General features: G+C 34.7%; 1 protein-coding gene across 2 annotated transcripts; it reads left to right on the top strand.

Annotated features, from left to right (window-relative positions):
- The first annotated feature begins 480 nt into the window (after positions 1 to 480).
- On the top strand, positions 481 to 9,454 carry prkra (protein kinase, interferon-inducible double stranded RNA dependent activator). 2 transcript variants are annotated; one of them, XM_030125618.1, is made up of 8 exons: positions 481 to 674; positions 4,098 to 4,273; positions 4,776 to 4,857; positions 6,427 to 6,505; positions 8,305 to 8,422; positions 8,635 to 8,729; positions 8,840 to 9,002; positions 9,094 to 9,454. In XM_030125618.1, exons 1-8 carry the CDS (start codon positions 622 to 624, stop codon positions 9,249 to 9,251), a joined length of 924 nt encoding a protein of 307 aa, XP_029981478.1. In that variant the 5' UTR covers positions 481 to 621; the 3' UTR covers positions 9,252 to 9,454. The 2 variants fall into 2 exon arrangements, with proteins under 2 accessions (XP_029981478.1, XP_029981477.1); XM_030125617.1 differs by having other exon boundaries at positions 9,091 to 9,454.
- Positions 9,455 to 15,435: the final 5,981 nt, after the last annotated feature.

Genomic DNA, 15,435 nt, shown 5'->3' with positions numbered 1-15,435 from the left:
CAATGAGAGTGCAGCGTCACGGAACGCCACCCAATGAGAGCGGAGCATCATGGAACGCCAGCCAATGAGAGCAGAGTGTCACAGAATGTCAGCCAATGAGAATGTAGCATCACAGAAGTCAGCCAATGAGAGCGCAGCGTCACAGAACGTCAGCCAATCAGAGTGAAGCGTCACAGAACGCAAGCCAATGACAACATAGGGTCACACACCCTGAGAGCCTGATCCTTAGTTTTTGTCTTTCCTGTTTTGCTCTTACACAGTTATATTGAACATTTTTTGTAATAAATAACTTATATATACAAATGCAATGCAGAACAACATCAGTTTCATCCACTTATATTCAGTACGTCATGAATCGCTCCCCGTAGTTAACCATGTTATTATATGATTCACCACTAGATGGAGCACCACACTTTCCTTCAGTCTGGTTGGACTTGACCCCCTCTGACCCGGATGTTGATAGAATTAAATTCACTGATTTCCCCCGCCGGGCGACAATGAATAGACGTTAGCATTCGTCCACAGTAGGCCAACTATTATTATAATTTATAGAGATATAAGTGCTTCGATAAACAACTCCTAATATTCTTATTTTACCAGCAACGCGTACAAACACTAAACATGTCTCAGGAGGGATTTCAGTCCACAGCAGTGAAACTCTCCCCCGACACGAGGTTAGTTTTTTATTACAACTTTCACTGTGGTTATCAAGAACTATTTTAAACACCAAAATAGAAAACTGAGTCTCAGAAGATCTGTGGTGTGTGGAAAAAATGCCATAGATTACATTAAGTTTGGTTACGACTCCGAAATAAATGCAGCGAAAATTAATAGCGACGTTAAATATGTGAAAACGTGTTGTAGAGAAGTGAAACCAGAAAGGAAAATGTTGTTTAGCATAGCATTACTTTGGTTTTTCCCTCCATCTGAAATTAGTATTAGTAAATATTTAAAGCATAAAAGTGTATGTATAGTAGCATCAGTGAAAATATCATTTTAATCGGTTAACCTAATTAGCTGTTGACAACTGTTGAGACACTGAAGAGTCTAAATAAAAGTAGCTGCTTTCTTCATGCACAGGTTTGGGTTTGTTTGTTTTCTCTGTGAGGTCTAAGATTCATCTAGTGTTCATGCTGTTGCTTTAGCATCAGTATTAGCTACTTATATTAGCCACTAACTGTCAGCTATTAGTACCAGCATATGATCACCCATCCAAGGAAGTATGTTTATAACACTGGTCGTTTAATATGTTAAATATTAGTATCTTGCCCACATATATAGTTTATGATCACACATATCGGCTAAAATTTGCTTAGAGGTCTTATTTATGTCTTTGTGCATAAGAAGTCAATATAAGTGAATCCCCTAAAGGAACTTTGTGTTGGTAAATGCAAGTTATGCACATTTACAGGATTTCAGTTCTGTTACAACATGTTGATGGTCATATGAACTATGTTTTCAGGTCAAAAATGTCCAATTTCATCACAATTAATGCTATATTTTCATGTCACAAATGGCCAAGTTATATTTTAACTGAATTTACCTGAAAACCCAATATTCTATTCTTTTAGATTCCCCAATTTTTCTTACAAGATTCTCTCCTACATATCACATATTTTATTTTTACAGGTTGCAATATGGAGTATGGTGCTGATCCATCCTGCTTATGTTACACCAATACATACATTAAGAATGTCACACGTCACTTTTTAAATCAACAGTTTTCTAATAATAAGCATTTTTATAAAGAAATAACAATTATATATTGTTATTTACTCTTTAGCATGATGATAAACTATACAATAAAAAATTATGTTACTAGTTTTTGCACAGGGATCATTTGTGGAAACGGTGACATGGCTGCCGAGCATCAGTATGATCGGATCCGTAACAACCATGTCACATCTGTCCACTGCCACATTTTGTGTTTTTGTTAAGCTGTTATTGTTTTAGATCCACAATACTAACACTTATGAATAAGAGGAGAATTAGCAATAGTAAGTATATAAGTTTATTACTAATAAAGTACTGGTACTGACCAGATCATCATGGGTAATGTCACGTCCGTCCACCAGCAAAAGTTTTCACATACACGTGCTGTTCAAAATCCAATATTTCTGAAAATACAGCTTCCACTGTCAAATAATATCAGTAGTCTGTCCACAAATGTAGTAGCATTATTTCAACACAGTTCCATGCATTTCTTACAACTTTTTTTTTTTTTTTTGACAAAAATGGCCACTCATTTGACCCCCTAAGTAAATTTTAGCCGACCAGCATATGATCACCCATCCAAGGAAGTATATTTATAACACTGGTCATTGGATATGTTAAATATTAGTATCATGCCCACATATATAGTTTATGATCACACATATGTATAATAAGGTCTGGTTCAGTGATGGCCCACATACAGCAGAGAGTGATGGTTTTTTTGTGGATCAGTGACAGGATGAATCCAGTCCTATGATCAGAGGTGGCCCCAGGCTGGTCTACATAAATGTTACTCCTGGGGCTGCATGAGAACACTAAATGTCTCTCTCTCTCTCTCTCTCTCTCTCTCTCTGTGTGAACTCAAGACAAAACATGTCTCAGACACAGTTTTCTGTCTTAAAACCTGAGGCTGTATGTACATGTCTGATAACAATCACAGTAACACACCTAAAAATATTGGATGGCACTATTATGCAATTCAGAAGAAGTTCAATCTGTTATGTTTTGAAAAATGTATAAATTTCCCATTTGCAAAAGAGAAGTGTGTGAGTGGCCTTGTACAAGAAATATTCAGTCAAACTATTTTAAAATACAGTTAACGGTAAAGGAGCCACCACAGGGAGAGGTGTTAATAGAGACAAACCTGCAAAAGAGCAAAAAAAAAAAAAGAAATAGAAACATTAAAAACTTTCAGAGAACAACTCATTTAAAATTTTTAACACTACGGCAAAACTCTTGCTCAAACACAGACATGAACACTGAATCATATTTTGTCATTAATCTCCTGTTCAGTTAATTCAGTTTTTTGTTTTCTTTACATTCATGTCTCTTGATCTAGGTTAAATATGGCTTTAATTATAAATTTTCTGTGAAGTGTGTAGTCTTTGTGTTGAGTTAAAGTTGTTTTGTCACTTTTAGAGTTTTTGTTGGTTTTAGTGTTGTTTGTTAAAATCCTAACTAAAGACAAGGTTTGAAAATGATCTCTTACAGCCATAAGTCCTGTATACGTTGCATTAGTTATTTTCTTTTTAAGTGTAACAATGCCTGTATGTGTTGTCTGTCAAATCAAAATTATGAGGATTTGCAAGAGATTCAATGTATAGTAGTTGTATAAAATACTTAAAAAAAGAAAAGAAAAAAACATACTTTGAAAACAACTGGAGTAAACTTAGTGATCCATATCCAACACCTAAGCCCTCTGAAAATCCAGGGAAAATAGTGCATATCAATATATTACAACAAACTGAATCCAGGTATTTTGTTCAAAAAATAAATACTTAGTTGCATTAATTAGATAATTCTAGATTTAACTAACAATAAATACAACCTCTGACAAGACTCATCATTTTTGCACAAATTATGTCTTATCTCCATTAACCTACAGGTGTCTCATGCATTTAGCAAATTCTGTCGTTTCCATATTTATTGCACATGTGAGTCCATTATTAGATTGGATTACAGTGCAGTTTTTTTTCTATCTACTGAGTGTGTGTTGAAATAAAAAACAGACATTAAAATGTCTAAGGTGATTAGTGGCTCTTTCTGCAATGCCGTTTAGGCAAGCAATAATTTAGTTCTAAGAGCTTTAAAAAATCTACGTGGTGTCTTCAGATTTATTAACAATATGTATAAATTAAGGTTATTGCCAGGCTATGGCCCTAATACCTTAAAAAAATAAGTCTTTCCATACGTGGCTAAAATTCCATTTTTGGCCTAAACTCCCAGGGTTATAAAATACTTTAAAATGCTGCATTAATTTCCCGTTGTGTTTCGATTGTACTATTTGAAGCCTTTATTTCTTGTCTATAAACTACCCTAATAGTAGCACTGCCGCTTTTGTAGTCATAGATAACAGTGTGTGCGTGTTTCTTAATTACAAACAGGTTAAATGCACAAGAAATGCAGAAGACGAGCCCAGGGAAAACACCTATACAAATCCTGCATGAATATGGCATCAAAACCGGCAACCTTCCTGTGTACGTCATGGACAAGGCTGAAGGAGAGGCTCACCAGCCCAGCTTTGTCTTCAGCGTCACAATGGGGGACGTGAACTGCACAGGTATGGTAGCTTTTTAGGAACTGAAAGAACTCTGCTCATTGAAAAGAATACACCAGCCTTTGTTGTCTTTTTGTCACTCCTGCCTTGTTGGTAGTTGTGTCTGTTATAGTATACTGTTAAATAAATATTACCTCTTTGTGGGTTTGTTTCTTTTAATCAAGGATCTAACTTTAGGCATAGAACAGTACAGCTGCAAAGAAGAGGGTGAGAATCATTTGGAAAGCTGTCAGTGTTGAAGTGATTAGATAAAATTCAGTCTCTCAGCCATGTGACATTTTTCAAACACCATTATTCTGCAGAAAAGACACTATCTTCAGGCAGATATTCTTTCTTTTTCATCAGTAATGTCCTTTTCAATGATCTTCAGAATTGAAAATAGGGTAAATGGTGGCTCCAGGCATATTTTTTTCTGATTGCAGGTGGAAGACGGTGTGATTGTGGGTTATTTCTTTTGGTTTTACTCCTGTAATGTGTGTGTGTGTCTGATTGAATTTCATTCCAGGTCAAGGCCCCAGTAAAAAGGCAGCGAAACACCAGGCTGCTGAGGCCGCACTAAATATCCTGCAAATTGACACTGGCGCAGCGTGAGTAGAGCTGAAACTTTAGCTGATGGACATAAAATGCACTGTAACTGTTCTTTTCATGGAAGTTCTGCTTTGGAATAGGCATCTTAACAGAAGAACAATGAGGCCAAGAAGAGGATTTAGATTACATCGACAGTAATATTTCAATTTTAGATGGCATTTTGAAATGAAAACAATCTTTGTCCACACTAGTATTCTAGCAAAGTTTCAGAAAGAAAGTAGAAGGATGCTCGAATACCATCTCACATGAATGTAATCAGCTGTATCCTGATTAAAGCGGAATTTAACAACATAAAATCTGCTATTAGAGACAATAATACTACCCTTAAATAAACAGCTGGTAGTCAAGAGCAATGTCTTGGGTCAGCTATAGGGTCAAAATTCTGACGAATAATGTTCATTTAGGTAAATTTGTGAGTGTGTGTCATTGTTCTAAGTCTGTTTTTGTCTGTCTTTATTACATCACAGTCCTGAAGTTCCTGAGATAAAACAGGGTCCACAGCATTTGCATAAGTCTTATGTTCAGGAGGTTAAAACACTGTGGTGTTGACATTAAAGTAGCAAACATATGGCCCATGGGCCCAAACTTGCCCTCCAAAGGGTTCTGTCCAGCCCACAGGATGAATTTGCAAAGTGCAAAAGTTACACAGAAGACACTGACAGTCAAGGATGTCAGTGAGTTGTATTGATCATAAAGTTAAATGCTATATTTTATGGCATTGTTGTAGTTTCATGTACTTATTTATTTTTTTCTAGTGTATTTTCTTTTATTTGTTTTACTGTTTTTACGATTCTATGTGCAGCTCTTTGGAAACATTCTTGTTGTTTAAATGTGCTATATAAATAAAGTCGATTGGATATATTTTTCAGTTCCAGATGTCTGTTACTGAATTTTTTGTGCCTTTGTAGAACCACTACGATCTGCAAGTTGTAATGCATAGCTGATGTGTTAATGGTAAGCTGAGGCACAATATTGTTAAAATTGCACTTATTTTTCTTAATAAATTCCAGGTTGTTCATGGAAGTTTGGGCTATTCACATTTTTTGTGCAAGGATGGTTTGTAAACATTTTTATTCTGTAATTTTGTACTAAAACAAAGAGGAAAAAATGGAAGTTGTCCTTATTTGTAGGTTATTATGGTATTATTTTACTGGTCTGGCCCACGTGAGATCATATTGGGCTGAATGTGGTCCCTGAACTAAAGTAACTGTGACAGCCCTGGTCTAAAGTAAACCAGTTTGATTATGTAACCCTAACATTAGCAGGTCATTAGAAACTCTTTGGTTAAATGAGTGTATCCTGCTTTTATATTATTATTTGGACAAAACAAGCCTTTTTACCATAGTGATTTTCTGTTTTCTAATCTTCTGTTCAAGGTTTATTGAGAGGTTAAATAGATAAAAGTATAACAAATTAAATGTTGAAGAAAATAATTCATAGCTCACACTGAGCCATTAGATTTTTGTCATGTGCTGCTCTCTGTCTCTGCCACATATACAGGTTAAACTCCTGTAGTGAATGTTAATGTGTTGCAGCTGTGGTAACTACTTTGATGTAATTCCCAACAGGAATGTTCCTGTGAAGATGGAGGCTAACGGTGTCGCAGCAGAAACAAACAGCCATCCGAACTCAGTGGGGACGCTGCAGGTGTGTCATCATAATTCTGCTATTTGTGTGTGGTTTTTTTATATTATGTATATGAAAATCTTAGTATACATGACTTAAAGCAGGTGTGTAGATGTGTATACTTTATGTCCAAGACTTTCCTTTAATATTTACTTACAGATTTACTGCTGTCATTTACATTATGGTGGAGCTTATCATAGATAGATAAGATAAGATAAGATAAGATATGATATGCCTTTATTAGTCCCACAAGGGGAATTTCCAGGCTTACAGCAGCAAAGTACAAAAGCACACAAGAGCAAAAGAAGTGAAAAATCAAAAATAAAGACAATTCAAAAAAGTTATAGGGTCATTCCATGGCAGTTCAACCAATAGTCCCCACATGACCCCCTCAGAAAATTCTGAAAAAATTCTTAGCTACATTTATGTCATTGACCCTGGTGAAATTGGGTCAACTGACCAGCTCCATCCAATTTCCGAGAAGTCTCTACTACAGGCATCAACCTGAGCCAGTTCTGGGAAATCTATAATAATTCTATCTGAACCATCATACCCTAGTTCAAATATCTCAAGTATTATCATAACTTGTGCAATAATCAATGCCATTATACTGTTAAAAATGCCATTTACACCTACATTTGTATACTTATACTTCATATTTGAAGGAAATATAGTCATGCAGTAAAAAAAAATATTAAAAATAGAACCAGTTCTATCCCAAAGCTAAAATTTTGTGCACATCTTGAAACATATATGAAGACATGGTAAAAAATTTCCAAATTTTCATTAACTGGCCACATGGTAATTTGGGTGCTCAAATAAAGAGTGTTTTTGTGAAAAATTGAAATTGACCCATTTTATTCATTGCCTCACAGCAACACTTTTCTTTGAAATGTAGTCTTTTTGCAGTATATTGTTGCATCTTGACCATAAGGATCCATGCAAAAAAAATTAGGTCTCTACATTCATCCATTATGGCTCAGTGCAAGCCTGAAGAGAGAGGACATTTTGAAGAATTAGCCTTTTCGCCTGATTTCAAGGCCTCATGGACCAAACATGAAGGCACCTACAATTATTTTGATGCAAAATATGGTCTTTTCAAGGGGATTTCACACTAGATAGTAAGTTTCAGCAGTGTGGCTTGAATACCTAAGGAGATATAGCTCCTCAAAGTTGGCCGAAAAGCAAATTTGCAAAATTAAAAAAAAACCAAACATAAATTTTCAAAGGGCTGTATCTCCTAAACTATTACAGATATGACATTAAAATTTTGGATGTGTTCGTTTATCTGGTAGGTGAACAAGTGTGATTGTTTTTCAGAATTTTCTGAGTGGGTCATGTGGGGCACTTTCTGAAATCTGGTTGATTTGGGATGGAAAGACCCTATATATACAATTTACAGCTGTGCACATGCTGATCATCCTACAGGTTGGATTAAGGATACGGTTTACTGCACGGTTTATTGCACAGAAATATTTGGAGCAGTTTCTGTTGTGGAGCCTGACAGCTGCAGGAAGGAAAGACCTGCAATACCTCTCCTTCACACATTTTGGGTGTATCATCCTGTCACTAATGGAGCTCCTTAGTGCAATGAGTGTGTGTAGGAGGGGTGGGAGATAGATAGATAGATAGATAGATAGATAGATAGATAGATAGATAGATAGATAGATAGATAGATAGATAGATAGATAGATAGATAGATAGATAGATAGATAGATAGATAGATAGATAGATAGATAGATAGATAGATAGATAGACTGATTGATTGATTGATTGATCGATTGATTTCTTATCCTCTTTTGGTTTCTCTGTCCTTATAGGAGCTGGCGCTGCAGAGAGGATGGCGTCTTCCTGAATACACAGTGCTGATGGAGGCCGGTCCTCCTCACAAGAGAGAATTCACAGTTACTTGTCGATTGGAGTCTCTGTCTGAGAACGGTAATGAGGCCTTAAAGCTGAGGCAAAGTCATCCACAAATCACAGTCCATCCTTCTTCATTTCCTTTGGATGTGCTCAGTTGTTTTCAAAGTTCATCTTAAGTTCAACAGTTAAACTTCAAAAACAACTAATAATGAATGATGACCTGGACTAATGAGAACTTACAGACATTTCTTTGGTGTATTTTTTTTTTTTTTTTTTTTTTTTTTTAGCGGTCGGAAATTCGAAGAAAGCTGCAAAAAAAGCAGCTGCAGAGAAAATGGTGGAAAAGCTTCAGAGTCTGTCAGGCTGTTCTGAAATCACATGGGTATGTCAATTATTTTTCACTTTTTTTTTTTTTAACAGAATGAGGAAGCTGTAATGTTTCTGTCTTTGTTATTTTTGTGAGATTTGTTATGCCTTGTTTGAACTTTCCAGACGCCTAAACCGAGCGTCAGATTTGAGAACTTGAGGAACTCATCAGGTGAGAAAATCTCTTTGCTGAGAAGAAACCCGCTGAGCATCCCTAACACAGACTACATCCAGATGATGCTGGAGCTGTCCAACGAGCAAGGCTTTGAAGTCACGTACTTTGATATCGGTAAGACATTAGAAACAGTCACTGTTTATCGTCTTTTTTTTTTTTTTTTTTTTTTTTTACCGTGACGTCATGATTTATATGTCTCTAGCAGATGAGCTGACTGTGAACGGGCAGTACCAGTGTCTGGCAGAGCTGTCCACTTCCCCCGTCACCGTGTGCCATGGTACTGGCATCTCCTGCAGCAACGCACACAATGACGCAGCCCACAGCGCCCTCCAGTACATCAAGATCATGGCATCCACGAAGTAAAATAAAATCATCACTACCAGCGACTGTTAGCGATTTCACCTGCAGTATCAAGTCCGTCAGCTAAAGCCAAGCAGCAGTGAGGCTCTAAGGCAGGGGTGTCAAACTCATTTTAGTTCAGGGTCCACATTCAACCCCATGAGATGTAAAGTGGATCAAACCAGTAAAATAATAACATAGAAATAATGTAAATTCCAAATTTTTTATCTCTAACTTCTGTGTTTTAGAGTGAAAAATGTAAGATTATATTATGAAAATGTTTACATCTACAAACTATCATTAAAAAAATTTTTAATAACATGAACAAACTAAAATTTCGTAAGAAAAATCCGTGCAATTTTAACAATATTATGCCTCAGCTTCTCATTTACACATGTGCACTATAACTTTCAGATCACAGTAGATCTACAAATACACAAAACATTTAGTAAGAGGCAGAATACTGGTAAAATTGCACGTACTTTTCTTAAGACATTTCAGGTTGTTCATATCATGGTTATTATTGTTAACGAAAACTAATGAAATGATAAAAACTGGAAGAGTAAAAACATTTTCGTTAACTGAAATAAATAAAAACTATAATTAAAAGAAAAAAATGATAACTAACTGAAACTGGGTTGTGTGCTTACAAAACTAACTAAAACATAAAAATTATGGATAAAACTTGCTTCGTTTTTGCCTTTGTCAACGTCGGATTGATACGAAAGCGATTTATTTCGCTCTAGAAATTTTAGCTAGTGGCGCCATACGGTATTTCATGGTCCGTCACTTCTCAGCACTTGTCGTTTAGAGTCGTCTTCTCATCCTAACTCTACCTGGAAACATGGAGACTAAAGTTGGGAGAAAGCAGCAGAGTCCTGTCTGGGATTTATTTGAATATGACAGCAAAAAAGATAAAATATACGACAAAACTTAAATTAATACTAAAACTAAACTAAAACTAAGCATTTAGAGAAAAAATAAAACTAATAAAAACCAGCAAACCTGCTCTAAAAACAAATTAAAACTAACTGAATTAGAGAAAAAAAGTCAAAATTAAATAAAACTAAACTGTAATGAAAAATCCTAAACTATTATAACCTTGGTTCATATTTGTTCAGGTTATTCCCATTTTTTGTGAAGGGATTGTTTGTAAATGTAAAAATTTTACTTTTGGACTCTAAAACAAAGAAAACAATTTGGAGTTGTCGTTATTTATAGGTTATTAATTTGGTATGTTGCTGATCTGAGCCATTTGAGATTGAATTGGTCTGTATGTGGAACCTGAACTAAAATTATTATATCTTCAGTACAATTTTTACATTTCACAAATTCGTCCCACAGGCCAGATTGGACCCTTTGGTGGGCCGGTTTTGGGCCACGGGCCATATGTTTGACACCTGTGCCCTTAGAGGTCAAGCTATATTTTTATAATCATTCATGAAGCAGATCTAGAGTAACTCAAGGTATTGACTTCAACGTGACAAGACAAACTCAACAGTTAGATTTCTAGGTCGTGTGTAGGATTTAATGGCATCTATTTGTGTAAGTTCATCTGAAAATAAGAATCGATGTGTTTCTGTTACATCAGCAGTAGCGTTTTCTACCCACAGAACAGCTCCTGAACCTTTGCAGCTCTTTTGTTGTGTGTTTTTAGTGGGAATTGTAGGTCCTTCCACCTGTTTGAAAGAGGAGGGTGATGCTCGGGATCTTGATTTGTTTTCATTCTGCATCTTCACCATTAGATGTCGCTACATCCCACACACTGGACCTTTACATAGGAACACAACAGCATCGATGTTCACCGTCATTATTGATTGATCAGTCTACGATTATTCTGAATCATGAGTCGATTACAAGGTTGTAAATTGTAAGACAATTATGTAAAAAAAAATGTCTGTTCTCTTAGTTTTGTGTACTATATTTTTTTATTCCTCCAGCAATAAAATGTAAAGATCTACAGATTTCTTAAAGAAAATCAGCTAAAGGCCCGACATGATCAAACCATAACATTTGGAAAACTCAAACAGTGAGAATATTCATTTAGAAATTACTTAATGACAAATTTATTACCCCAGTATTTTCTATTCTACACCTTTTCCATACATAGTTTGACATGCTAATATTTAAGTCCCCAGGTTTTTTTTCAGTCGTAAGTGTTAATACGTAACTTTCAATATCCAGCTTTTTGTGTATTTTAGTAAAATGTCTCTGCGTTTGTCAAGAGGACGATGCCTTTTACTTTTAGTCCACTTTGCTTTTAATGTAACTTTTTTACAGTGACTAATCGAGCTCTGTTTCTGACAGCCAAGAGATTTTTTTAAATTTAAAATTCTACGCTCAGAAGACTTACTTTAACTATTATTATATTTGAAAAGATGGAGGACAGGATTTTTTTTTTTTTTTATTCCGTCTTCAGTTCATACAAACACTGCTTTTCCCAAAACAAATATTATTTTACTGCTCACACACACATATAGTAGTTTCTGCACATTCTGCTGGTCTCTGTACGTTTTTTTTTTTTTTGTTTTTTTTTGCTGTGTGCCTCATAGTAAACTATCTGGAAGTAAATGTGTAATATATTAAAGAACTGTACTGACTGTTCTCCGCTTTATGAACTGAACCGTAATGCGAGAAAAACTGCGGTAAGATCATGTGTGTGAATCTGAAAATAAATACTAAATGTTAAAGAGTATTTTGGGTCTTAATGGTTGTATAACAGACAGTAACGGAACAGGTTCTGAGCAGAATTAATGCGTATATCGACAGCCATCGGTTCGCAAACGTAAAACACAGTTATATCAGAGCATGTGTTGTAGTCATTTCAGTCTTGATTTTTGGGTTAGAAACTAGTAGCGATATTTTGATGCAAAAAAGAGACTAATAGAATATAACAGAAAAATAATAGAATATACTGATTATTTTCTGTAGAAGCCATGTAGTTAATATTATCTGCCATTTTTTAATGCTGTGCACAATATTATTCCCATCTATTATTTGTTGAATTTTGATAAAGAGACAGCATAGTATTCATATAACATGTACCACAATATCAGGGTTCCTGTGGGGTCTTAGTCTTGAATTTACAAATCAGCATTTAATACCTTAAAAAGTCTTTAAAAGGTATTCAGTTTTATATGTTAGGTGTTAAGTTCTGTTGCCATAAACTTATTTGCTGAATTTGTTTAACCCTTTCATGCATGAATTATTAGAACCTTAATCAAGATTTTTTTTTTCCTGAGTGTTTTTATTCCTCTTTAGGCATGAAAAAAGCAATGTGACTGATTTTTTTTCTTTTTTTTTAAATGAACCTATTATTCATGGGGTTACAAAAATGTCCAGTCAGCTGGACACCATGCATTTACTGACATACTGTATGAAAATTCTGAAATACATTTTTTAATGCTGTTAATCTGTTCTCACATGTTAACATTCTATAACCTCCTGAGACCCAGCAATGCATTTTTGTCCTCTGTAGGGGACAAGAGTTTTACAGCTTTATTAACCCTTTCATGCATGAATTATAAGAACCTTAATCAAGATTTTTTTTTCTTGAGTGATTTTATTCCTCTTTAGGCATTAAAAAAAAACAACAATGTGATAATTTTTTTTTATTAAGCTATTTTTCATGGAGTTGCAAAAATATCCACTCAGCTGGACACCATGCGTTTAATTTTTGAAGCAAAAAAACATGTATTTACTGTGAAAACTATGAAATAAAAACATTTTAATGCTGGTAATGTGATGTTTTCTCACATTTTAATATACTCTAATGCTCGTCATTACTCACTTCATTGAGATAACATGCAAAAAAAAAACAAAACCTTTTGTTGTAATTACAGTCTAATAACAACAACAAGGAATTGATTTACACTCAAATATGTTAGATGAAGTTTATCAAGAACAGCAAAGTTACAGTAATGTTATCAATGTCAGTGTATGGGATGGTGCATAAGTGTCCACTGTGTTGGCCGATATGAAACTAAAACAACAAAACCCATGAATATACAAGAGAAGAGCTGGAGAAGAACTGTCCACTGGACTGACCACTGGACTGACCACTGTGCATGAAAGGGTTAAAGAAAAAAAAAAAGCTGTCCACTGCAAAGGACATTCCATAATTTAAAAAAAATCTATCTGGAAAAAACTGCTGCATCATGCTGTTTCCAATCAAGACAATTATTAAATGTAAAAAAGCCAAAACTTTTCCTTTCCTGGGTCTCTAGTTATTACTCGGATAAGCCAAAAAAAAAAAAAAAGTTAATTACAGTCTAATAACCATTAGCAATTGATTTACACTCAAATATGTTACTGCAGAATAAGGTTGATCAAGAACAGTAATGGTATGAATTGCATTGGGATGATGCGTAAGTGTCCACTGTGTTGGTTGATATGCAAATAAAGTAACAAAATTCATGAATATACAAGAGAACAACTTTGAATAGCTATCCACTGGTGTGACCACTATGCATGAAAGGGTTAAATGTATCTGGGTAATGTCCAAGCTGCAAAGAAAGTAAAGTTAGTCGACCCAGTTTCAACAATTTATACGAAATTAGGAACCGATTATTGCTAAATTTGTGAGAAATGACTCAGAATGGTCGGAATCAAGGCGTTGGAGTAAATAAACACATTTCCCCAAATTCTATTAGTCACAGATTTTTTTCCGGTATGACTGTGAAATAGACATTAAATACTGTTGTAAGTAGTCTTAAAAAGAGCTTAAATTTAACTTGTAGGAACCCTGAATATATATAGTCCATTAGTGGTAATTATAAATAAAAACGTTAAACTGTTAAACTTTGCATTGAAAAACTTGCTGTAATAGAAAGATGCCAAATATCCTAAAATAGAACAAAATCATCTTAAGTAGAAAAGGACATTAAAACAAAACAAATAAAGGAAATGAAATTGAGACACTAATATTATGCAAATCATTAATACAGCTTTTTGCCAGGTACAAATTCTATTAGAATTAACAGCTCTTCATTGTGACTTTTTTTTTCTATTTGTAGAATATTAATTATTTCGAGATTGTTTTTCAACATCAGATATTCACTGTTACTTGTTATCGAGAGCAATTATTTTGTAATCGTTTTCTGAAATTTTCCAAAGTGAACATTTCAAGTGTCTTTTTACTCTAGTCATGGCTTTACAAATTACTTGTATTACAAATGTTGAGTTTTTACTTTTCCTGTTTGTTTACTTTGCCACAGAACATTCTTTTTCCATAGCTGTATATTTATTTCAATGAGATCACTTTTCTAAATTAAAAAAAAAAAAAAAGCTTGATTAAATTAAAAAAAAACATAAGAAAGTATACTCCCAGAAACAAGGAATTTTTTCTTTCTTGAAATCTTTTTTTTTTAAATTATTTTTTAATTTGCTGTTTAATTGCAGACCAACATTTGCTGCCTTTTCTTCATGGCTTTATTTTTCCTCGCTGTACAAACGACACAAATCAACAGCTGAGTTTTACAGTTTTATTAGAACAAGCACTATGTAGCAGCAGTGTACAGTGTTCATGGAAAGATATGTACTTGTTAAAATTGCACTTCAGAAGGTATCCATTAGGAAATAGATCAGAAAGAAACTGAGCTGACATAGTGCTTTTGTGATACATGTCAGTCGAAAACAGAAAAAAAAAAAACCCAACTGAGTCCAATTGAGAAAACAAAACTTTTCTTTTGTAAGGCATCTGCAACATTCATTGGCAGGCTATGTTGTCTAGACATGCAGGTAGAATGATGGATGATAATCATGATGGTCTACCCTACTGTGATGTAACCACAAAGCTGGAGGATAGTTTTTTTTTTTTAAGAGCTTTAATCTATAATCCCAAATACTTCGCCTGAATCCTCCAAAACGAACTGCTGTGAATCAGTTTTGTTAAAAAAAAAAAACACAACAAAACAAAAAAACAGGAATAGGAGGGAGGTAAAAGGTTCTACATTTGCTTTAGTGACCCATCTTCTAAATGTGCTGTATTTACAGTGATCACCCAAAAAGATACTGGTTATATGTTGGAGTAGCAGAGCAGTGCAGAAGGTTTTAAAGTCTGGAAGCGTTTTACAGTCAGACCATCCATCTAACGGCAAAGACAACTCCTTCAACATGGTTTTGCAGTTAAACCTTCGGTACTTAATCATCCGTAGGCAGGTGGAGACTGGAGAATGTGCGGAGTTTAACTTGTTAATGGCATACCTTC

This window comes from Sphaeramia orbicularis, chromosome 21 (assembly GCF_902148855.1).
Source record: "Sphaeramia orbicularis chromosome 21, fSphaOr1.1, whole genome shotgun sequence".
NCBI classification, from domain to species: domain Eukaryota; kingdom Metazoa; phylum Chordata; class Actinopteri; order Kurtiformes; family Apogonidae; genus Sphaeramia; species Sphaeramia orbicularis.
This window is presented reverse-complemented; position numbering and strand designations above follow the sequence as displayed.